General features: G+C 36.2%; 8 protein-coding genes across 10 annotated transcripts in view; 4 read left to right on the forward strand and 4 right to left on the reverse strand.

The window, feature by feature from the left end:
- Positions 1-1,640: 1,640 nt before the first annotated feature.
- Positions 1,641-2,054, reverse strand: LOC149380000 (zinc finger A20 and AN1 domain-containing stress-associated protein 6-like). The gene has a single exon (XM_089604090.1). It carries the CDS (start codon positions 2,052-2,054, stop codon positions 1,641-1,643), a length of 414 nt encoding a protein of 137 aa, XP_089460216.1.
- A 1,403-nt stretch (positions 2,055-3,457) lies between these two features.
- LOC149380001 (zinc finger A20 and AN1 domain-containing stress-associated protein 8-like) lies at positions 3,458-3,880 on the forward strand. Its single transcript, XM_089604091.1, has one exon. It carries the CDS (start codon positions 3,458-3,460, stop codon positions 3,878-3,880), a length of 423 nt encoding a protein of 140 aa, XP_089460217.1.
- A 2,674-nt stretch (positions 3,881-6,554) lies between these two features.
- On the forward strand, positions 6,555-7,355 carry LOC149380002 (zinc finger A20 and AN1 domain-containing stress-associated protein 9-like). Its single transcript, XM_089604092.1, has one exon. It carries the CDS (start codon positions 6,555-6,557, stop codon positions 7,233-7,235), a length of 681 nt encoding a protein of 226 aa, XP_089460218.1. The 3' UTR covers positions 7,236-7,355.
- Positions 7,356-7,788: 433 nt separating this feature from the next.
- On the reverse strand, positions 7,789-9,176 carry LOC149380003 (delta(12)-oleate desaturase-like). Its single transcript, XM_089603793.1, has one exon. It carries the CDS (start codon positions 9,124-9,126, stop codon positions 7,993-7,995), a length of 1,134 nt encoding a protein of 377 aa, XP_089459919.1. The 5' UTR covers positions 9,127-9,176; the 3' UTR covers positions 7,789-7,992.
- Positions 9,177-12,231: 3,055 nt separating this feature from the next.
- On the forward strand, positions 12,232-13,578 carry LOC149380004 (hydroxyproline-rich glycoprotein family protein). The gene is made up of 2 exons (XM_089603386.1): positions 12,232-13,009; positions 13,411-13,578. Exons 1-2 carry the CDS (start codon positions 12,236-12,238, stop codon positions 13,552-13,554), a joined length of 918 nt encoding a protein of 305 aa, XP_089459512.1. The 5' UTR covers positions 12,232-12,235; the 3' UTR covers positions 13,555-13,578.
- Positions 13,002-15,956, reverse strand: ACS12 (1-amino-cyclopropane-1-carboxylate synthase 12). 3 transcript variants are annotated; one of them, XR_016294184.1, is made up of 5 exons: positions 15,593-15,956; positions 15,377-15,511; positions 15,129-15,289; positions 13,863-14,772; positions 13,002-13,488 (listed from the first exon to the last, which is right to left on the reverse strand). XR_016294184.1 is itself a non-coding variant. In XM_089603385.1 (4 exons), exons 1-4 carry the CDS (start codon positions 15,899-15,901, stop codon positions 13,917-13,919), a joined length of 1,461 nt encoding a protein of 486 aa, XP_089459511.1. In that variant the 5' UTR covers positions 15,902-15,956; the 3' UTR covers positions 13,840-13,916. The 3 variants fall into 3 exon arrangements, 1 of the variants encoding a protein (XP_089459511.1); XR_016294183.1 differs by having other exon boundaries at positions 13,002-13,540; XM_089603385.1 differs by lacking the exon at positions 13,002-13,488 and having other exon boundaries at positions 13,840-14,772.
- Positions 15,957-17,428: 1,472 nt separating this feature from the next.
- Positions 17,429-18,595, reverse strand: LOC149380006 (embryo-specific protein ATS3B-like). The gene is made up of 3 exons (XM_089603202.1): positions 18,310-18,595; positions 18,086-18,193; positions 17,429-18,010 (listed from the first exon to the last, which is right to left on the reverse strand). Exons 1-3 carry the CDS (start codon positions 18,427-18,429, stop codon positions 17,771-17,773), a joined length of 468 nt encoding a protein of 155 aa, XP_089459328.1. The 5' UTR covers positions 18,430-18,595; the 3' UTR covers positions 17,429-17,770.
- A 3,657-nt stretch (positions 18,596-22,252) lies between these two features.
- The window catches only part of LOC149380007 (Cell cycle regulated microtubule associated protein), a 3,060-nt gene continuing 1,602 nt past the window's right edge, over positions 22,253-23,710 (forward strand). Inside the window, exons 1-5 of the mRNA XM_089604093.1 lie at positions 22,253-22,312; positions 22,688-22,872; positions 23,010-23,114; positions 23,296-23,428; positions 23,643-23,691. Of these exons, the coding sequence (XP_089460219.1) occupies positions 22,698-22,872; positions 23,010-23,114; positions 23,296-23,428; positions 23,643-23,691 (462 nt within the window). The 5' untranslated portion in view covers positions 22,253-22,312; positions 22,688-22,697. The remainder of the gene's footprint in view (positions 22,313-22,687; positions 22,873-23,009; positions 23,115-23,295; positions 23,429-23,642; positions 23,692-23,710) is intronic.

Here is a 23,710-nt window from a genome sequence, read left to right on the forward strand (position 1 = left end):
AAAAGAAACTCTTTCATTACATGAATTAATGAAGGGGTTTTACATCAGAAATATTTCAATTTTTTAGTGTAATTTTTTTTAGTATTTGATCTACTCTTAATTTCACAGCTTATAAATTCATATAACCGCTTCCTCACAACGTTATGGTAAAATTAAGGGCTCAATAGTTAACTAGCCATTTGTAAATTTAAATTTTGCAATAGTCAATATTTTGTTGATTTTGTAAAATAGTCATTAACAAAAATTAACGAGGATCAAATTCAAAATACCCTTCATAAAATATTTCAAAATAAAAAAAATGAATCACTAAATGAGTTGACCACTGCCACATTCAATGACACTTCATTCCTTAACTATCTCTCTAGCTAATAATGTTGACTTTGTCTCTCTGCTTTGATTTTAACTATTCACTGTGGTGCTCGAAGGTTGCGTCACAGTCTCCCAGGCGTTTCTGTGACAAATTTACTAAAATTAACAAAAATAAATACAGATATACCAAAATTAACGAGAGACAAAATCGGAGCAAAAAAATTCACAAAAATAAACATGGTAACATCTCCTTCTTTGGTTATGGCAGACCTAAGAAAAAAAAAATTAGGTCACAAAAAAATTTGCAACCCTAACAATGGTATAAAGAAAGAGAAGAACGTGAATCACCGAAATTCGAAACCCTAACATTAGTGACAAAGCAAGTGCCTGACTTTCTCGACAGTATGTGTCTCCTCTCCCACTCCGGCATACGATGATCGCGCCTCCATCGCTACTCCTCTAAATCCCCTCCGCCACCGAACAATCATCCCCTCCGTTGAAATTGGAGCCTCCAATTCTTGTTCTTCTGCCGTAGAGACAGTCGCCGAAGACGCGCGACGAGGCAAGCGACTCGGATAAACATGTGCGTCGTCGACTTTGGGACGGGGAATCGGTCGCGGGTCGAGCGGGTGAGATCGTACAGTAGAGTTAGGATGGGGATTACTTGTTGTACGTTAGAGAGAGAGAGAGAGAATTTATTGGAAAAAAAATCAACTATTAAGTGGAGATTGATTTTTAACGTAAATGTAATTGATTGCTATAAAACAGGAAGTGATTAAATGTATTATCTCTGATAAATAATAGATTAAAAAAAGGTTAAAATCGGTAGAGATTTTTTTATTTTATTGTCACGTCAGATAAATTAGCTATTTTACTAAAATATTGAAACATTGGCTATTTCACAATTTCATCCTTTCAAACGACTTATTTGGTCTAATTTTTCTAAAATTAACTGTCCTGGCATAATAAAATCACTTATTTGGTCAAGGCCTGATAAGTTAGAGTATAGGATTTGATTCGTCTTCATGGTTTATGTTTTTAGGGTTGTAAAGTTTCCAAACAGCGTAATTTAGTCTCATACATTATTATTTTTCCAAACACTAAAAAATTGAAATATTTCTGATGTAAAACCCCTTCATTAATTCATGTACTGAAAGAGTTTCTTTTAACACAAACATAATCTATTGGCTATGAGCAATATATTCTTATTCCCAAATAATAATGGTCGCTCGTACACTGAATAAAAAGAAGAAGAAGAAAAAAAAATACTACATTACGCTGAGTGGAGAATTTTTACAACTCTTATAATGACACAAAACAGTAAAAACGAATCAAATCCTATACTCCAACTTATCGGCCTTGACCAAGGTGAGATGTGGGTTAACGTTGGAGCGATTTCTTTCCTTGTAATCAACGTCGCACGTGTGAAGCTCAGGCATTCTGTGTTGGCCGCAGAAAACTCCGCCGCATCGGCACCGGAACCCTAGAAGCCCGACCTTCCTCTTACAACACTCGCACCGGTTTCGATTCACCTTCACCTTCACTCTCAAACCCTTCATCTTCTCCATCAACTCATCCTGGCCGTCCGTTCTTCCTGAAGCCTTCTTTTCATCACCCCTGCGATCGACGGCTGAGATCGGCTTATCAGAGATTGTTTGGGTCTTGATGAAGTCTTTGTAGCACTTCGAACACATGTTTTGGGTCTCGGCCGATCCGAAGAAGCCACAACCGTAAACGCACTCCATTATTATCGATCTTTTCTTCGCAGTACTACTTTAGATCTCTTGATGAATATTGATTGGTTTAATATCTCTAAGAACAGACTACTTTGATCAAGTGGTTTTGTAGACGTGATGTTGCTCAAGCTTTTGAGGTGTTTTTGTTTTTGTATTTTTAAACCACACAGTGAGTCTCTTATATAGGTTTTGGGACACCTGATGTGAAGTAGGAATTAGAGTCGAACTCTGTATCTAATCCTATTTTCGAAGTCAGAATGAGGGATTTTTTAATCTGACACGTGTTATGTTTATTGTTTGGGCTACAAGTACTTTACTGGGCCAAAGCGTCCGTGTGACTTTTGGGTTTTGGGTTTTAATGATTTGGCCTTTGTGGGTCATTTGAATTAGACGCATGTATTCAAATTGACGGAAATATCACTATTTTTATTTTACTTATTTTTTTTCATTTTATAAAAGTACTTGCATTTTTATACCGTCATAAAAATAGTATGAAATAACCAATTCAAACTATGACTTTTGCAAAATAGTCATAGTTTCATTATGTATAGCAAAATAGTCAATTGAGAGTACTACGACTTTTAATCTTGCCTCAATTAATTTTAATCCAGCCGTCATAAACCTTACATTCTGTCTTTATAGTTCGTTGTGATTAAATTTAATCCAACCTAGATTAATCTTACTTTGACTAGTTTGATTATAGTTGACAAACTATGGCTATTTTGCAAAAGCTTAAGTTCTATTTTGCTATATAACCGCTTGACCCAATTTTATATACAATATTATCTTTATTTTTTATAAAGCCTCCTCAAAATGAATAAATTGATAAAAACCAACGGCTTAAATTATAAAATTAACGCAAATGAAATTCAAAACGACTCCAATTAAATATACAATATTATCTTATATTTGTAAATAACGTCAACAATTTTATTCCGACCTATATATAGCACATAGAAGGTGCAAAGTTACCAGTGTATATGCTCCAAAATTTTATGCTGATTCCTTGGTAAACTTCAAAATTTAATTGTAGTACTTACAAATTTAAAACATATATATATATAAGAAGTTATATATCAGCTTATTATGAAAGGACCAGGAAAGTCGAGAGCGTCAAAAGATCTATCAGCTTATTCGAAGCCCGACATATAATTCAAATAATAATAATAAAAAAGGAAGTTTCAAGTTATCTGAATAAAACACTAATCCGATTCTGCGTCAGAAGTACTATTTCTTAAGGGCACAAAGGCTCTTATAAAAACAAACTACCATGACACGACGACCACAAATAGGTTCAGCAAAATTATGCGTATATAAAAAAAAAAGTCTGCAGCAAAAGAAGACTAGCTACTTCTGAGTACAGAGTTTTTATTTGAAGATTATAGATTTGATTCAAAATCGTATATATTAATATGCAGCCTATTACGTGTGTCAAGGGTTGTGGCCTCTTCGGATCTGCGGAGACCCGAAACATGTGTTCCAAGTGCTACAAAGACTTTATGAACACCGTCAAGGTTGAGCTGTTCAAGATCGCAGAGAGAAACTCTAATTTGATCGTAGCCGTTCAAAGAGGCGATGAAATAGTTCCTTCTGGAAACAGCATCGAGGTCGAGAAGTCAGAGATCACGGCCCTAATCTATAAGCTGAACTCAGTCGTCGATCGCAGAAGTGAAGAAAAGCTAGCTTCTCAAATCGACGGCGAGGATGAGTTGTCGGAGATCAAGAAAAAGATGGAGGGTTTGAGGAAGAAGAGGCGGTGCGAGAGTTGCAAGAAGAAATCCGGGCTTTTAGGGTTTCTGTGCCGTTTCGGCGGACTTATCTGCGGCCAACACTAATTAATAAGATTCACATGTTTGATTACAAGACACGCAATAATTCTAACGCTAATCCACACCTCACTTTGGCCAAGGCTGATCAAGTTAAATTACAGGATTTGATCATTAGCGAATTTTTTTTTAGTTCTTACTTTTACTTTTAGCTCAGACTCAATATGTATTTCTTTTCGTATGCAGATATTATATTATTTATTGCGAAATTTTCGTATTAAAATATGTTGCTACAGCCGCCAATGTGAAACTAACACACATTGAAGACTGTTGTATTATATATATATATATATATATATATATATATATATATATATATATATATATATATATATATATATATAATTGCGTTGTCTATTTCTCATTACAAACACTGGCCTATGTATAATTAATGTTTGGAGAGTTTTAGGTTTAGGATCTTATAGGCGATCGATATATATGTTTCACATAAGATGACATCAATATAACAAAAGAAAACTCATGAACAGTATCAAAAGCTTACTAGAGCATCTCCAATGTTAAGAGTAACCAATTTTTGCTACATTATTATTATAATAATATTTAATTATAACATTCTTCCACATTATTTATTTGTCAACTTACAAAATAACACTCTAATGGTAACAACTTTTAAAAGTGCCATCTATAAACTTATTTTATTTTCCACTTTATTTTCACATTTATATATAATTGAATTAGAATATAGCTCGATAAAAAAAAAAAAAAAATGCATTTAGACTGAAATCATATTTATTAATTCTAAAAGGTTTGGAAACATACAAAAAAAATTGGGAATATACAAAAAGAAAGTCGGGAAATATGAAACTGATTGGAAACATAAAAAAATATTGGGACTATGGAACATATTATTGAAAATAAATAAAATAGTCCTGAATGTATTGAACGTTCACTAGCATAGTGTTTAACTCACACCATTGTAAATAAAGTTGAAAATGGAATAAGACAAATGAAGTCTTCAGTTGAGAGTTGAGACTTTGTTGATTATATTTTTTATTAAAATAATAATAATAATAAACGCTTCACTTGGCATCGGTGTCAAAAAAAGTAATTGTGTCCTACAATGCTTTCACAAAAGCCCATTCATGTCATCACTATGCAAACTAAATTTGCCACTAGGCTCTTATGTGTACTACAATGCTTTCACAAAAGCCTATTTGTAGCATTCGAACCACCAAGAAGGGGAAACAAAGATATGCATGCCATGATTTGCTCAACTTGGCCTTGTTGGTTTGGTCAATGTGGTTCATGTCTAAGGATGCGACGTGGATTTGGTCATATATCAAAGTACGTATCTCGACATATTATAGTAATGCATCACTTCAAGAAGTAATGCGCACTTAAACATGCTTTCATTCTTGCTTTGATTACTAAAACTTTCTTCATTACATTTTTCCGTAGTTTAAAGTAAATCAGTTTTTTACATAATCAAAGATTTAGAATCCCTAGTGAAAATAAATCGGATTTTTTGACGAAATTCTTGATCGCTGACTCCAGTGAAAACCACGTCAAAGTAGCTAAGAACAAGTTGTAAAGATAATTTACAATGCCCTTCGCCTGTTTTGAAATTATAATTGAATTAAGTTTATTAACAAAATTTATTTAACTAAGTACTCCTATTTGTCAATGAAGAGTAAAAAATAATCAGTTAGAATAGTAGTTGATGAAGTAAGAGAGTGAGTCACCAAGGACACTTCTTTTTCCCTATGAAGTAAGAGAGTGAGTCACCAAGGTATAGTTCACTATTTTTTTTAAATAGTGCATTGTATTTATAATTAATCAATATTAACTGGTCATATATCACGCATGAAAAATAGACTGCCACAAGTGTTAAAATAATTTTATTTTTGTAAATACCTCGCGTAGATACTAAGTTTATCATCAGGATGGTGGTCCAGATCATTAGTTTAATTTTAAATTTGAATTTAGTGAGCACATTTATATTATTTATCATACTGTTGATATTAATTAGAGATAGTGATAGCTTAACTTCTTCTAAAGATACTATATATTTATTATAATGCAATATGAGAGATGAAACCTTTCTGTTTTTTTATTAACCACACCACATTATTACCGGTTTATCACCACGATGAATTAATAAAGTATAGTTTTAAAAAATGTTCCTAATTGTATACTAGGCTTTTGTGTACGCAATCACATGCAATTAGGTACTTAAATCCAAGTTGCAACTCGTGATGTATCTACCGTGACCATATGTAATCTTACTTGGTCTAGAATTGGCTATCGTTATGTTACTCAAAATATTCCAAATTCTTTGCCGCTTGATGACATATTTTATTTAAACAGAATGCGCGTATTTAAAAACATTAGATAAGTATTGTGAAAAGAAAAAAAAAAACATTAGATAAGTGAAACTCCTAAAATAGGTTTAATTATGGGAAATTACTTCTTTTATTATCTTTTTTTGAAATCAAATATAATAAAATAGAAGAGGTCGAAAGGACTCGGAAATCCGAGCCAAAAGTCGACTCACAATTCATATAAAAAGGAACGTTTTCGCTTATAAAAACAACCACTGGGACACGACGAAACACTACCAAAAAAGCAAAAGCCTACAAACAAAAAAACTCGATAGCAAAAGAATTCAAGTACGTTCGTGAAGAAGCGAAAATTTGGTTTGATTCTGATCATAGATACTAATATGGAGCCAACTATGTGCGTGAAGGGTTGTGGCTTCTTCGGATCGGCCGAAACCGGAAACATGTGTTCCAAGTGCTACAAAGACTTCGTCAAGACCCAAACAATCTCTAACCCGATCTCAGCCGTCGATTGCAGCGCTCATGGAAAACGGGTTTCTCTGTACGACAAGGTTCGCGAGATCACGGAGAAACTCTCTACCTTGATCACAGCCGTTGAAAGTCGCGGCGATGAACTACTGGCTCATTGGCACGCCGTTAAGGTTGAGCTGTTCAAGATCACGGCGAGAAACTCTAATCTGATCGAAGCCGTTCGCAGACGTGATGAAACAATGCCTTCTGGAAACAGCCTCGAGGTCGAGATGTCAGAGATCGCGGCCGTAATCTCTAAGCTGAGGTCGCTCATCGATCGGATCGGTGATGAAGAACCGGCTTCTAAAATCGACGGCCAGGATGAACTGTCGGAGGGTTTGACAGTTAAGAAGAAGAAGAAGAATAGGTGCGAGTGTTGTAATAAAAAGATCGGGCTTTTAGGGTTCCGGTGTCGCTGCGGTGGGAATTTCTGCGGCCAACACCGAATGCCTGAGCTTCACACGTGCGAATTTGATTACAAGGAAAGCAATAGATCTAATACTAACCCACACCTCTCCTTGGTCAAGGCTGATAAATTGGAGTATAGGATTTGACTAGTTTTTTCCTTTTTTTACTTTTTCTATTTTCCATGAGCTCAAATTTACATAGTTACTCAGAATCAATATATGTTTTATTCATTTAGTATTATTAACAACGTAATATCAATGTTTCGTTTTTTAAAAATAAGTTGCCACCGTTGGGATCATATGATATTAGCATCTTCGAAGACAAAATTTGAATTCGCAAATCGCCCGATGAACAAATCATTGCAAAAGTACTTTATAAGGAAGAGGAAAAAAGTGCAGATGGACATTAATGGCTTCATAGGATTTTACATGTAATATTTAACCACCAACACTGCCCTAAAAAGAAGAAGATGTGAATTATAAAGTGTTTATAAGGAAGAGGAATGTGACTTTTTTTTAGAGCAAAATTTAGAATAATATTTTGTAATATCTTTTTTTTTCACTCTTATATTTTCAGTTCATACCAGTCTTTATATAGGCTCTTAACATGATATTACAACTGGAAAAAAGTAAAATAAATAAATAAATTGAATAACAATAAAAATAGTTTGTAACAACATTTATTTCTGACCACCAATTACTAAAATTGATGTAACTTCTCCCTTTGATCTCCAAATGACCTAAAACCGGCATTACTAAATACATATAAAGGGATTTAATTTTATATATATTATATGCTAAAATCCATAACAGTTTGTCTATTCATCCAGACTATACATACAATGATAATAATAATAATAACAATAATAAAGCGAAAACATCAAATCCTCTCTCGAAAGATGACTTACTTGGTTAGGCTTTTGTACCAAAACACGCCAGTCTCGGGGCTGCCCTCGTCGGGCTCCACAAAGACGCACTCCTTGATCTCCCTGAGGACGGCATTGTAGACCGGAGTCGGGTCGATCGTGTAATAGTCGCCGAGGACGAGCCGGACGGCCCGTGTGGCCTCAACGGCGTGGTAGTGCGGAATCTTGGAGAACAAATGGTGGACCACGTGAGTGTCGACGATGTGGTGGCCCGCGGCGTTGAGGACGACACCGTAGTCCCTGTCCACCGTGGTCAGAGCGCCGCGGAGCCACGTCCAATCGGCGGAGCCGTAACGAGGGAGCGCCGGGTGGGTGTGGTTCAAGAATGTGACGTGGAAGATTAAGACGTTGAGCACCACGAGCGGGCCGAGGTAGGACCGGCACACCCAGCTCGGACCCCAGACGTAGGTGGCCCGGCCCAATAGGCCCAACATCGCGAGGACGGCCGCGTCAGAGGCCAGGACCCGGGCCCTCTGGCGTCGGGTGGTGAAGGTTGGGCTGTAAGGGTCGAAGTGGCAAGCGAGGCGAGGGTAAGCTCGGCCGCGGAAGTTGAAAGCGAGGTAAAACGGCCAGGTGAGGAGGGAAAACCCCGCCAGCGTGGCGGCACGGCCCGCGGGGGTTTCGCTGAGGTGGCGGGCGAGGCGAGTCAGGGCGTGCCTCCTTTTGGGGACGTAGTTTTCGTCGCGGTCCAAGGACCCGACGTGGGAGTGGTGGAGGCGGTGGGTGATCTTCCAGGAGAAGTAAGGGACGAGGAAGAAGGAGTGGAGGAACAAGCCCACCGCGTCGTCGAGCGATGGGTGGACGCTGAAGGCGTTGTGGCCGCACTCGTGGGCGATCACCCACAGGCGCGACCACGCCAGGCCCTGGCCCAGCCAATAGGCTGGCCAGGCCAGGGCCGGGAGAATTGGGCCCGGGAGGGACGGGATTAAGGCCAAGGAGGCCCAATAGAGGAGGGCCGCGGCGGCCAAGTCGACGATTAGGAAGGAGAAGGAGCGGAGCAAGGAGCGCTCGAAGCAGTGGGGCGGGACGGCTTTCTTTAGGTCGGCGAGGGAGAAGGGTGGCCTCGCGTGTGGGACCCGCTTAATAGGCGAGGCCACCGGCGGAGGCGACATTTATCAATAGAAAATAGAGAAGGAAATTAATGATGAGCTTGTGTGTTTTGAACTTTTGATATCTGATGATGAGACGAACATTTCGTGAATTATATGTATATTCATATATTAATGTTAAGAATCTAGATTTAATTCTACTCCAACTGTATTTTTCTTTAGCTTAATTATTAGAAATTAGTGATTCATTTATTTTTAGGAGATTTGTAGTTGAGGAAACGTGTCACACATATAGGAGACATGACATTGCAATATTAAAAGATGTAATTTCAAATGAATTGAGTTTAATTGGATCTATAGTAATACAAAATTAAAAATAAAAATAAAAATAAAAACTCTTCAATGTCCATTCCATTGAATCAGAATTGACGAAGGAAGACCATGGGAGTTGTTGGGAACTGGTGTCAGGTCAATAATTAGGGCATTATTGACTGTAAATTGCTCTGCATTCAATCAATTTTCCTAGCTAAAATGTAGGTACATATACGTATAAAATTGAAGAATATTTAGTTCGTCGGTTGCATCTTTAACTTTAGCTTGTTCTTTGATATTTATAGGAGGATTAGTTTCGCCTTTTTCTTACACCTTACTTTGCGTATTTTTTTGGTGTAACTTGTTTATTTATTGGGGTAACAAAACGCATGCACATTAGTCTCGCTTACCTACAAAATTACTGCGTCCTGGAATCATGGCGTCGACAGGGGTTAAAATTGTGTGGTTGCGTTTGTTATTCGCTGGTATGAGTTATTAATGTATTATTCCTTCAAATCTCACTCCATGCATTATGGCAGTATAATTGTTATTGAGCGTACTCGAAACTATATACTTCGTTGAGTGCACAAAGCATATTAAGATCAATTTATTCGTAGCCACTATTAAAATAGTAATCTCATCGGTTATCTATATATATATATATATATATATATATATATATATGATTATTGTCATTTGTCAACATGTTTACTAAGACTCATAGTATAGTTCACTTCACATTAGACCTGCACATCGGTCACTATCGAAATTTTACTTTTAATGAGTCAGAATTCCGATATGAACAAAATTACTCCTACAAAATTATAAACATGCCAAAAAGGAGTTTGATGTCGTTGAAATATAATTACTCCTGCTTGTGCGTTACTCCCTCTCTCTCTCTCTCTCTCTCTCTCTCTCTCTCTCTCTCTCTCTCTCTCTCTCTCTCAATACACTACAAAATCTTCCGATATTGGAGAAGCTCCACAAATAACTCCTTTAAAGATAGTGATTCTTTGAATATCTTTATTTCATATATTTCATAAATACTTATAATTTACATATGATTTTATCGTTACATTATATAAAACTGTAAATATCTAAGGAAAAGGCTAGCTACGGGTTTAAATTAAAAAAAAAAAAAAAAAAAAAAAAAAAAACACCAAAGAAATGTTTATAAAAAACTTAAGCAAGTAAAGAAAATAAATAAATAAATAAAATAAGTAAAAGAAAGGGATTATTCCTATTCTATAACTTGTACCAAGATTTTGGACCAAAATCTACTAAACCCAAATAAATCCTAAACTATGACTACCTATTTTCACTAAATACAAAAATACCCTTACTTTTAATAATATTTGATTTTCTTTCTTATTTAATTATTTGACTTTCTTTTCGTTTTGGGTTCAGCTCTCTTCCACTCTCTCTTTTCGTTTTTCAGTTCGCCATCTTTGTTTGGGTTCATCTTTGTTTTTTCAATTTGTCTTTTTAGTTTAGGGTTAGATTTTCATGAAAATAATTTGATCCTATTCAAAGTGTTTAAGTCGTCGAATTTCTGTGGTTTTTGAAGTTAAAAAACAAATAAATAAAACAATTCTCGGGATTCTGGAAAATTTTGAAAAGTTTCTGAAAATTTTTGGGTTTTCGTTGAAGATTTATTGACATTGATGTCAATAAATATGCATTTTTATTTACATTAATGTAAATAAATCTTCAACGAAAACCCAGAAACTTTTCAAAATTATCCAGAATCAAATCTTCAACGAAAACCCAGAAACGTTGAAGATTTATTGACATTAATGTCAATAAATATGCATTTTTATTGACATTAATGTCAATAAATCTTCAACGTTTCTGGGTTTTCGTTGAAGATTTATCTTCAACGATTCTGGAAAATTCCTTTGAAGATTATTATTGACATTGATGTCAATAAATATGCATTTTTTCAATGTCAATAAATATGCATTTTTATTGACATCAACGTCAATAAATCTTCAACGAAAACTCAGAAATTTTTAGAAACTTTTCAAAATTATCCAGAATCCCGAGAATCGTTTTTTCTTTGTTTTTTAACTTTAAAAATCACATAAATTCTACGTGGAATCCATGGCGGGCTGTTCCGGCAGACACTTCGAGGTCGCCGCCACCGGGATGGCCATGGGCTGCTCTCCGGCGGCCATGACCGTCGTTCCCAGCAGCTTCAGCGTCGGAGATTCCCAGGGCTGCTCTCCGGGTTTTTGTAATGATGTTTGTTTTCATAATATAAACTAAATAATTGTTTTTGTTTTCTTAATTAACTAATAAAAATAAACTAAATATGAAGGATAAATATGTAATTACTTATTTCATTAAGTCATAATTTATGATTTATTTGGGTTTAGTAGATTTTGGTCCAAAATCATGGTACAAGTCATAGAATAGGAATAATCCCTTTTTAAATGAACGAGGTAGGATAATTTCCACATGAATATTTGCTTATTGGTTTAGTTGGGCCAAAATAGACTGTACTAACTTCAACAAACTAGCAGAGAAGCAAATCAGCTATTAATAATAATAACAAAAACTTTCTTCGCTTACCTAAACAACTCACATGTCACATCATCCAAATTCAGTATAAAATACCCTCATCCCTGAGTGGAAAAAAAAAAAAGAAAAAAAAAAAGAAGAAGAAGAAGAAGTAAATCAAATAATCATAATAACTTTGGTTCCGTAGCATGCAAGTTTGTTTATACATATAGAGCAGGTAAGCCTAATCACATCACGTGTGGAGAAGTTAAAACGAACAAACTCACAAAGTCACACCCACTTTCATTCCTCATTATATATAAGAAAATAAGACAGGACTGAGTACAAGATATTAGAAATGGAAGCAATCCAAACATCGAATTCAACCAGGAAGCACGTGAGAGAACCGCCTTCGATCCCATTCTTATGGGAAGCATGGCCAGGAATACCCAAAAGAGACTGGAAACCAGACCCTTTATATTCTTCTTCTTCTTCTTCTTCTTCGTCTTTGGTTTCAGAGGTCCCACCGGTGAAGCTCATCGCTTCGGTCCCTTTCCTATGGGAAGAAAAGCCCGGGAAGCCATTGCCGTCGCAAGAGCTAGTGCTGTACAACAACTACATTCCGGGGGATTTCGACGACGAAAGCATCGACTACCTTTGGGACGACAACAACGACGAAGATCGTGAGATTTCGATTTCGGCTCCCCAAACAAACGGCGGTTCCTACGTGCCTTCGCTCCTCGGAAACTGCCTCATCTCGTCGAGGGCGATTTCCAGCGCCGTTCCGGCGAGCGGCGACGTCGACGCTGCGGCGGAATCGGAATCGGAATCGGAATTGGAATCGGAAATCGGGAGCGGTACTACGAGCAGCTATTTGACCGGGCATTGGAGCCTCGTCGGGTCTTCTTTCCTGGAAAACCTTTTCCCTCTGTTTCCGTCGAATTCCGGGTTTCTCTGGAAAGACGGTGATGCACATAAGCCGCCGGAGTTTGGGAATCGGAAAATTGATCTCGAGAGCAATGGGAGCGTTGCAACAAGGAGACTCTCGACTCTGGGAGAGCTCATCATGATGAGCCGACGGAGAAGTTGCCGGAGAAAGGGCAATCGCATCGCAGCATACGATATCTCAATGGTACTGATAAATAACTACTTAGATTTACTTTTGCTTCATCTATTTACCTAAAACCATAAACAAATTTCTTAAGTAATTATTAATTAAGCCACTAAAATTTTGTAAATTACTAAATAGCCAACCTTTCGTTAATTATAGGTAAATAGCCATTCAAATGATGTGTCGTCATCGTGTGGACAATTCGAGCATTCCATATATACATCTTTGTGTATTACGTAAATTTAGCTATGTTAATAAAAATAACAAAAGGTTGGCTATATAACAATTTTATTGTGTTTATAAGGCTATATATCTGGCTAACCCAACAATAAATCAGCAAAAATCAACGTTCAGTTCCTTGTGACATAAGTAATGAAATCGGGATTAAAAAAAAATAATACTTGCCTGGATGATCATGACAGGAATTGACAAAGGCCGGGGCTTTAGGTTGCTGCGGCTTTGGAAACGGTGGAAAGCCAAAGCAATTGCCGCGGTTGAAACTGGCGTGGCATAAACAGAAGCATCAAATCGAGTCGTTCTTCGGAAGTGGAGCTACATCCAAATAAACTCAAGTTCTTTGAAATGATTGCAAACCAAGTCTTTTTTTTTTTTTTTTTTTTTTTTTTTTTAGTTTTACAAAGACGTGTGTGCATTAATATAGAAAGTGTTCTTTTCTTTTCAAGTTCTGAAGCGAGTGTGTATGAAACAGTGAAATCCAAGCTCAATCCTTTTTTTCTTTCTGTACATTTGTTTTCTTCCAAGTCAAGTAAGCATGATGGGACTGAACGTCAAAAAGAAAGAAACGATAAACACTGCCAAAAAAATATATATTATAAACAGAAGCATCAAAAAACTGGAACGAGACAGAACTTACAAAAATAATAACGCGTAACAAACGTATATATTAAAAGAGACGTTACTCCGATCTTCAACTACGAGGCTGACTGGTTTCTGCGACTCTTCTGATACGATCCAACACGAGAGGAATATCATCTCGGGTCATCATAGCGAAGCAACACCTGAACCAACCGGGCTCTATGCTGTGGCAAGCCGAGCCAGGAGTCACATTGACCTTACCAACATTCAAAAGCTTATCCCACAATTCAAGCTCGCCTTTCTCGCTATAAGACGAAATCAACCCACTCATATTAGCCCAGCAGAAAAAACCAGCGCTACTATCCGCACACTCGATCCCTAACTCTCCCAAGCCCCCCGAAAACAAATCGTACATATCCCTCAACCTCTTCTTTGTGATCTCCAAGTACTCGTCGACGAATCTCGTGTCCGAGAGCATCGAGATCATAAGCCTCTGAACCGGACCCGAAACGGAGCAGAATCTCGTCAGCTTTTTCGCTGCCGCCAAAACACCCTCGTTATATGAATAAATTACGCCGACTCTGAATCCCGGAACGGAGAGATCTTTCGATAGCCCGTACACAATGTGAACCCTGTTCTTGTCGAAACTCTCGGTCTCGATCACTTCGGCGATGCTCGTGAAATCCTCGTCGCCGTGAACGGAACCCGCGAATATCTCGTCGCATATTACATGGATGTTCTTCTCCTGCGCGAACTCTAGAACGCTGCACAGAGTTTCTCGGGAAAATATATTCCCGACCGGATTCGCGGGGTTTGATATGAGTACTCCGCGGAGTTTCACTCCCCGTTTCCTTGCTTGGTTATAAGCTTGTTCGAGGGCCAACTTGTTCAAAGCGAAGTTGTCGGTGCTGCGACAATGTACCGGGACTAACTCCACTCCCGTTCTCCATCTAACATCCCTATCGAAACTGCGGGGGTTTTTTTTTTAAGTATCAATTTGGGCCGTTAGAAATCGATGGCCATAGAATAGTATATGAAAAACAAGAACACGCAGATATATGTTATAAAAAAATACCACGGGAAGAAAATAGAAATTCAGTATGTCGGAAATATGTTATAATCGGAGAGACTTCAAAAGTGGGAAATAAGCCAAAGAGAAACTGACAAAACCCTAGGCGCGAAAACCCGGTAACTATAGAGGTCCGTACCAAATCTCTCAACCCACAACTATGTCCCGTGAATATCAAATTTTTCGCACGATTCAGTTCACCGAATTCTAACATAAAAAGAGAAGGTTACGAAAGTTCAAAGAGTGGTTGATTACCCGGGATAATAAGGCGCGGGAACAAGAAACGCGGTTCCACTATCAGCCAAGCAAAAGCTCAGAATCTCAATCGCCGGGGTTGCTCCGGCAGTCAAAACAATCTGCGACGGATCAAAGGTCACCGAGTTTCCCATGACCCGAGACATAAAACCCGCAACAGCCTGCGAAAACGGACACCAAATGAAATCCAAACACCATAGAATCCTAAACTCTCAACTCTCCAAAAAAAAAAAATAAACAAAACATACCACTCTCAACTCGGGCAATCCATCAAACGGAAGGTATGAGGCAATACCACTGATACTCAAATCCCCGCCAGCGTCTCCGACCATGGAAGCCGTCAAATTCTCCGAAACCCATTTCTCAATCAGGTCAAAGCTCAGCTACATCACAGCAAAAAAAAAAAACCGATTCAAAAACCGATTCACCAGCGAGAGAGAGACGGGGAGAGAGAGAGGACATACAGTATTCTCGGAGAGGCCGAGCTGGAGGATTCCGAGGGGATTACGGTGAGGGTGATAGGGATCGGCGGCGGTGGTTTCGAGGCCGATGTAGTAGGGGGATTTGGAAGGGTCGGCGAAGAGGGCGGCGCGTGAGGCGATGTTTGGGCGAGCGAGTGAGGAGGCGCGTGAGGGGGAGGGCAGAGGAGGGGGTTGGCGGCGGCGCGTGCGGCAGAGATGGAGGCAGTAGAAGAGGGCGCAAGGGATGACTGAGCCCCATATTAGCCCTCCTCGCCCTTGCACCACCCCTTGTAGCGGCACTATCACCCTCATCGCTACTCAACCAAATTTGATAGGACAAAGTTTTTTTTTTTAATATCTTTTATTTATTTATTTATTTGCGTTATCTAGACTCTAGAGGATGTTAAAACTTAAAAGGATGTTGGTTATTTACCGAGTGCGATGCTTAACGTCAAGCACAAGCAAGCTTTATATATACTGTTGAAACTTGAGGAAAAAAAAAAATTGAATACAAAAGCAAGAAAGTGATTCAAGTTTCAACCAAGATTCACCAAGATTTTGAGAGGAAAGTAGGCTAATTGAGAAGATGAGTTTGAGTAAATGCTCAAGTAAAAACTAAGATTTTGAGATTGTAAAATTTAGTTATCATTATTATTAATTTTTTTTTTTAAGAAAAAAGGCGAATCGTTCTATTAGATAGTTGGAAGAAATATATCATAGATCTAGTGTATCTAAATACAAGGTATAACGAAGATCTAAATTGAATCATATCAAACGTAGAGACAAGCTAAACATCGAGCACATAAATGACTCTTTCAAAATACACTCAGTGATTGAAATAACCAAATAATCAATGATCTGTTGGTCATGAAAAAATCACGTTTTCAATTTATATAGACAAAAATCTAGCAGACATGTTTTCGCTTATATTTTTTGCTTTATAGTTATTTGTTCATAATTTCATGTTCGATTAGTCCTTAATCACGGATTTCTAATTTTATTTATAGCTCTATTTCAAACAATACCAATTTTATAGATCTCGTGACAATGAGGATTCGATTTTACTCATCTGTTTGACAAATTTAATACACTTTAATGACTTTATTAAAATATTGTAAGTGGTGAGGTTGTTAGAGCCAGCTTGATTTTTATTATTAATCAATGGGTGAAATTAACATATATATATAAATAAATATTATGGGTCAATGAATAGTTGTTATATAATCATATAACCTTTTTTTGTCTTCTATATGTCGATCGGTCCTTAATTTGTTCATGATATTGGAGCTCATAAAAGCTGAAACAAGTGCGAGAATTGCTCTTACAAATAGATTTTGAATTAAGCAAAAGCTTGTTATTTTTTAAGTACAACTAAGGATTTCATGATTAGTCTTGCTTTACAAACCCAATCATTTTTTTTAAATCATTTACAAATAATCATTGCCAGAAATATAGCACCGCGTCCACTTACAATAATACGCCTTCCTCATTCTATCAAACTACATAAATAAAAATTGGCATTCGATATGCAAACAATTTGTATATTTCGTCCATTTTTTTTTTTTTTGTCCATCGACTATCTAATGAAACGTTTAAATTTCTTAATAAACAATGTTTCGTTAATTTTTTATAAATAGTCACGTAAATCTATCTTAGGATAAAAAAGAAAACCTAACATGGAGAGCCCAAAACATGAAAAAAGAAACCAACCAAAACCACCACAAAACCGCAATCACCACCGCAGAGAAAATAAAAAACAACGATAACAATAATAATACCAATAGTAATAATAATATTGAGCAACTATTGGATCAGAGTAAGGGGTCGGGATCGGCGGCGGGGGAAAATAATTTATAATTATTTATGAAAAATTTACAAAACATTGACTAAAATACAAATATTTATGTTTTTTTTAGTTATATCGCTAAATATTTGTTTTTTTATTAATACATAATCATCAGAAAACTTACCATAATCCAAAACAACTTATTGTCCGGTGAGATCAAAAACCATATCTCTCACGCGATAACTATAAGAGAGAGAGAGAGAGAGAGAGAGAGAGTTTTTTCCTCTTTTGATAAAGCAATAAAAAGCTCAAAAGAGAAGACAAAGCAGCCCCAAAATGACCAAGAACCACCTGAGAGAGGCCTGTCTAATCGAGGAAGAAGAAGAAGCGGCGTTTCAGCAGAAATCGAAACCGTACCAAATATCATTGGGAACGAAGACATTGTAGTCAAACGTGACGGCCTTGGAGCCATAACCGTAGATCTTCACGCTCCCTGGTTTCCAACCATCCGGTCCGCTTCTGTACAAATACACGTAGCATATTTGGTACGAACACGGACCGTTTATCTGATACGTGTCCGACGAGCATCGCTCGAACGCTCTCGAAGAAGGATCGTCGATTCTCGGCGCGTAAATCTGAGTTCCAAACCAATCCAACAATTACTCTACTTTAATTTCATCTCGATCGATTTAAAAAAAAAACAAACAGACCTGATTTCCGTACGCATCTCCGAAGGCGATACTGATCTCGTCCCTTGTGTGTTTAGTGGAAGAACAGCTTGTGGATATGACGACGTTGTAAGAGCAGCTTCTGACATTCTTTTGGAGAGAAACAATTTAAATTAATTTCGTATACCCATAAAAAAAAAAATTAAAAAAAAAATTAAAAAAAATTATATTATACTTTATCAGACCGAATAATTGGGATTTTGTACCTGGATGTAGGTGAGGTTGAAAGACTTTGCGGGTTGAGGCTGTGTGATTGTTGATGTCGCGTCTGAAACCGAGAAGATGAGAGCGATTTGGAGTAGTAGATTGAATCTTCTTAGTCCCATCTTTTATGGAGGATTTTTTTTTTTCTTGTTCCCTGCTTCTATTGCTTAGCGGAGAGGAAATGAAAAACTTCGAGAAAGTCTGCTTAATTCAGGTGAGACTTGATAGAGGTCGAGTCGTTTGACACGTGCGTAAACGGGAAATAGCGCTCTCTACTCTAATATTAAATGCGACTTAATTTTCCCTCTTTATTATCATTGGCGTGTCCCTCTAGTAAATAATCCTGATACGAAATGGGTGGTATAAAAGTCATAACCTGTTGAATAATAATATCATTATTAATTTGAGCAAAAAATAATAGTATAAATAATAAAATTGATATTTTTGGCTGTTTTCTATAGCCTAAATCAACTATATAAATATACGACGTATGTTTTTAAGGTAAACGACATATAACAAAACAATAAGAAAGATCAACAACATAGCTGTTGAGGTAAACGACATCTAATAAAACAATATGAAAGATACACGACGAATAATTTAGAATCGACGTATTATTACCAAATGTTGATGATAAACAACAAAAGAAACAAGCCTTGTTGATGAGTTGCAAAATTAAAAACTTGGAAAAAGAACCAAAATAACACGTTTTTATTCATTTAGTATCTACAAAATTAATCTTACTCGACTTTATAAGGTTAATTTTTACAATTATGTATAATTTATTACATATTTTTGTCATTTTTCTTCAAGAAATCGATTTGGTACATCTGTACATATTCTTACGTTCGTTGCAATTATCTGAGTATCATTTCAGTTATATACTTGTTCGCATAAATACAGTGTTCTTAACTCTTGAATCTGAGTTTCCATTTTAGTTTTGGCTTTTGGTTATTTAGGAGTTAGAAAAATTGTGAGAAAATTTGAAATACGGATGTTGAAACCTGTGAGGTGTTTAATTAGGAAACACAGCGGCCAACGTGAGTGATTGGCTAATCATTGTATTTATTGAAATACTTATTTTTTTTATTCTATTGTACTTTTATAAATGAGAAATTGTCTCAACTACCATCAGTAGATAAGTTTTCTTCAATTTTTCATCAAATGTTTAATTTGGCAAAAAATACTATCAAGCCACTTGTACAAATACAATTTTACTCTCAACAATTGATATCAACAATTTATGTCAATTGTTGACATAGACGTCAACAATAGATGTCGATTATTGACATCTATGTCAACAAATAGAAAACTTAAAACTCACAGATGTCAACAATAAATGTCAATTGTTGACATCATGTTGAGGGTAAAATTGTATTTGTATAAGTGACTTATTAATATTTTTGGCCAAATTAAGTTTTTTGTGAAAAATTGAAAGAAAGAAAAAACTTATCAAATGTTGATAGTTGAGACAATTTCTCTTTATAAATTGGCGACCACATATAATAAAGGGTACATGTGTCATTTCAAACTTGTTTTATATTGATTAATGACTAGATTGCATATAAATTATATCTTAGTTATTTTGCAAATTTTAAGTTTCAATGAGACACTTCTTTTACACTGCCTTAGACCACTTTCCTTGCATAAAATCTATTATTATTTACCAACGCATGCTTGTATGCAATAAACTCGTACATTCCTCCTCCTATTCTCATTATATTATTTTTCTTATTACCAAATATAGTTAAATTTAAGTACATATAACACGCAACCTTGAATTTTACCGATATTAATAACCGTAATGAAGAAAGATACGCAATCTCCCAAATGATGGTGCAGTATAAAAGAGAAGGATTGCCATTCCATTTTAGTCATGTAAAATAATTTTGGAAAAAAAAAATATCATTTTTTATTGTTTATTAATTATTTTGAATTCTTGAAAGGAAATAATCTTATTTGTCATACATTAGGATGAAAAGGAAGTGTAAAAGCCATCTAGTCATCTTCCGAAAAATTTCCCAAATTTTGAATTGAAGCGTGACACGCAGAAAATGACAAATTTGTCCTTTATACTGAAATGTATAAACATTTTCCGGAGTGGCTAACAAACACAGGAAACTGGCCGGAGTGAAGACAAAACGTTTGGATTGTTATGCATGTAAGCCACATTGTCTAATCTTTGAAGCATTCAATTTGAATTTTAAAATTTCCAAAACTTGTGTGACGCCATTAAATAAATTCCAAGACAATAATATATACTTACTGTTGTTCGAAGATGTTTGAGCTTGAATCACGCATGAGATGCGTATTTTTTTTTATAGTATTTATTGCACTTCGAAAATGTTTTACGATCACTGATAAAAAGACCGCAAGATATGACAAATCTGAATTCGGACTGCACCAAGACGTAGTGAAATCTGAACGTAGGCAATAACGATTTTTTTGGAGAAAAGTGATTTAAAGAGGGAGAGAGATAGGTTAAAAAATCAAACGACGAATTTCAGAAACCCAACGTGGTTTTTATAGGAATTCGTACCTGTTCGCGAATGATAACGATGAACAGTTGTATACTTGTTCATTTGAACGACAGTTTTAGTCGCAAATGACACAACCGTTGGCCAAACGGCCATTCGTTTTCAAACAACGCAACTATTCGTTCAAATGCATACTAAAAATAACGCCTACAAACGCCACTAACGTATTTACGCCCGACCTTGAGCCCGCCGGTGACACCGACGTCGCGCTTGCTTGCGTAAGCAACGCGTGAGAGAGTGACAAGTGACACTCTCTAAATTTCATAGCATTTATTAATCGTTATTCCATGAATCATATATAAAAAGCTCATATTTTTAGATTTTGTTTCATGTGTGACTCTTTTTTCACTTACACATTCTCTCTCATAGTCTCATTCACAAACACACTATTTTATATTTTAGTGAACAATCAAAGAAAAAACCATTTATTTTACAAGGTTTTTTCCAACACTTTAACGAAAATGCCCTAACATCAGTATCATATTGCCACTATGTCATCATGCCATCATCAGGGCCGGCCCAAAGTACAACGGGACCTTAGGCAAAAATAAAATTTGAGGCCTTTATTTTAAAAGCATATAAAAAAGTGGGTCTTATACATAATAATTTTTATTTTTGAGATCTTTTTAAAAAAAAAAATTAGAGCTTTTTTAGATTAATTTTTTCACTAAAAATTTGAGGCCTTAGACCATGGCCTAAATGGCCAAAGGGTAAGGCCGGCGCCCTGGCCATCATGGCGCATGGGAAAATTAATAAGCAACTTTTAAGGATTGAGGATTTTATATATTATAATTATTATCGGTGATAGTACTAGTAATTATTTTTACAAGTAACACTAGTTTTTTTTTTTTTTTACACTTAAACACTAGTTTTTTTTTTACACTTATCAAATTAATTTTCTGCAAAAAGTTCGAACATAGTTATATAATAGGTTTAAGATGGATCGAATACAATAGATAAACCCCTTATTGTGAACATATATATAAAACAATTATTTTCTCGTAAAGAATTGATATTGGCAAACGATCAAGGAATAATAGGATATCCTTCCAATATTGTTCTGGTCCTGGATAATATTTCACCAGAAAAAAGTTCGCACACGTCATCAAGTTTAAGGAAAAGTATCTCAACTTTTCAATTACTTTATTCTTAGGAAAAAAAATTCAATAACATTATAACTTAATTAAATGTAAATACTTATTTGGTAACATAACATTGTTTGTGAGACAGCATATTGGCGTGGGTGATTAAGGGTATAATGGTCAGTTACAATATGAGAACAATGGCGGTACGATCTATTTCTAAAATATTTTAAGCGCCCACTTCCTTCGACGCGATATAAGAATGAATACAAATACAACGCACATAACATAAACCTTCCTCGATTAATTTTCTTACAACCGGGAATTCTCGTCATTTATCTTTCCCGAAAAATTAATAACATATTGAATTTCTCTCTAAAAATCAGGTAATTTAGGTCTCTGTCTTTATTTTTTATTTTGTACTGTAAACACCATAGCTGCATATTCTTCTTCTTCTTCTTCTTCTTCTTCTTCTTTTTCCCCGGGAAATTTGTTTTGGAAGCAGAACGAAGAAGAAGATTTTGAGGCTAGTGATTAAGACTCTCACTCAATCTTCAAAGAGAGATAGAGAGAGAGATTGGAGAATCAAAATGCCTGTCTCTCCGTCATCTTGTTGTTTTGTTTTGGCATATTTGCCAGTGAAGATCAGAGCTGTCTAGTTTCACGAAGGATTTAGCCAGCAAGAGAGAGAGTAACTGAAACGCATTTTCATCGATAAAGAGGTTTTTGTTTTCATTTGTGCGGTTCTCGAATCTTGACAGAGAAAGAGCAATGGACGAAGATGAATTGATAGAGTTCGTTCATGACGAAACTTCCGTCGAAGAAATCGACATGGACTACGAGTTCGACGCGGCTCGATTCCACGATTTCACTCGCGCCGAGACTGAATCCGAGGCCGGAGATGCTGAGCGGTGGTTCGATTTTGCCGGAAATTATCCAACCTCTCGTAAGATTTTTTTTCAATTGATTTCCGAAAAAATATTTTCCGATCAATTTCTGTATATTGTATTGAATATCATTCATGATCACAAAACACTATTCAACGGAGAGATTTATTATTATTTAATTCATTTTTCAATTTAGCTTTCATAATGAAGTTAAAATGGCGACAAGGATTTCGTTTCGGAGTCGCAAACACGTTTGAGAACTCCAAAGCCTTTGATGACGTGAATGCTAATAACAACAGAGGTTCGCTCGATTTCACTTTATACAGCGTTTATTCTTTTTTTTTTTTTAATGTCCATATGTTTGTTTGCAATTCTCTCTGTTTTCAAGCGTTACAACTATATATTACCACCTTGGGTTTATCTAGTATAATATAGAAAATTTTAAATTGAATATCATGTGATACGGCTTCATACGTGTTCAGGGCTAAATGATGATCACAACAGGCAAGAGCTTTCAAAAGCAAATTCCAAGTCAAGTGTAAAAAGAAGTTCAACCCTAATGAAGCCCACTGCGAGTCATTTGGCAAAGCAAAATCAACTTCTTTATTCGATCAGGTCTTTCAATTTTTTTTCTTGTAATGAAAACTTGTTTGTTTGGATGCTACACTATGATATAATAAGGCCAAATGAATTTGTTGACCTCTCACCGGCTATTTATTACTCATTACATACCAGTGAAGCATTTTCTGTTTCTTTTAATGCTGGTCCATCTGTTGACTTGATTATATTCTTTGCTCTGTCATTGTTTTGGTCGTTATTACCTTTTTAGGCTTCAGAAGAAAATAGGCAGCGTTGATGAAAAGTCACAGAATTCTTCAGTTACGGATGACCTTGCTA

The sequence above is a fragment of the Urtica dioica genome, chromosome 12 (assembly GCF_054948205.1).
Source record: "Urtica dioica subsp. dioica isolate 48M chromosome 12, U.dioica_male_clone48M_v1_H2, whole genome shotgun sequence".
Classification (NCBI taxonomy): Eukaryota; Viridiplantae; Streptophyta; class Magnoliopsida; order Rosales; family Urticaceae; genus Urtica; species Urtica dioica.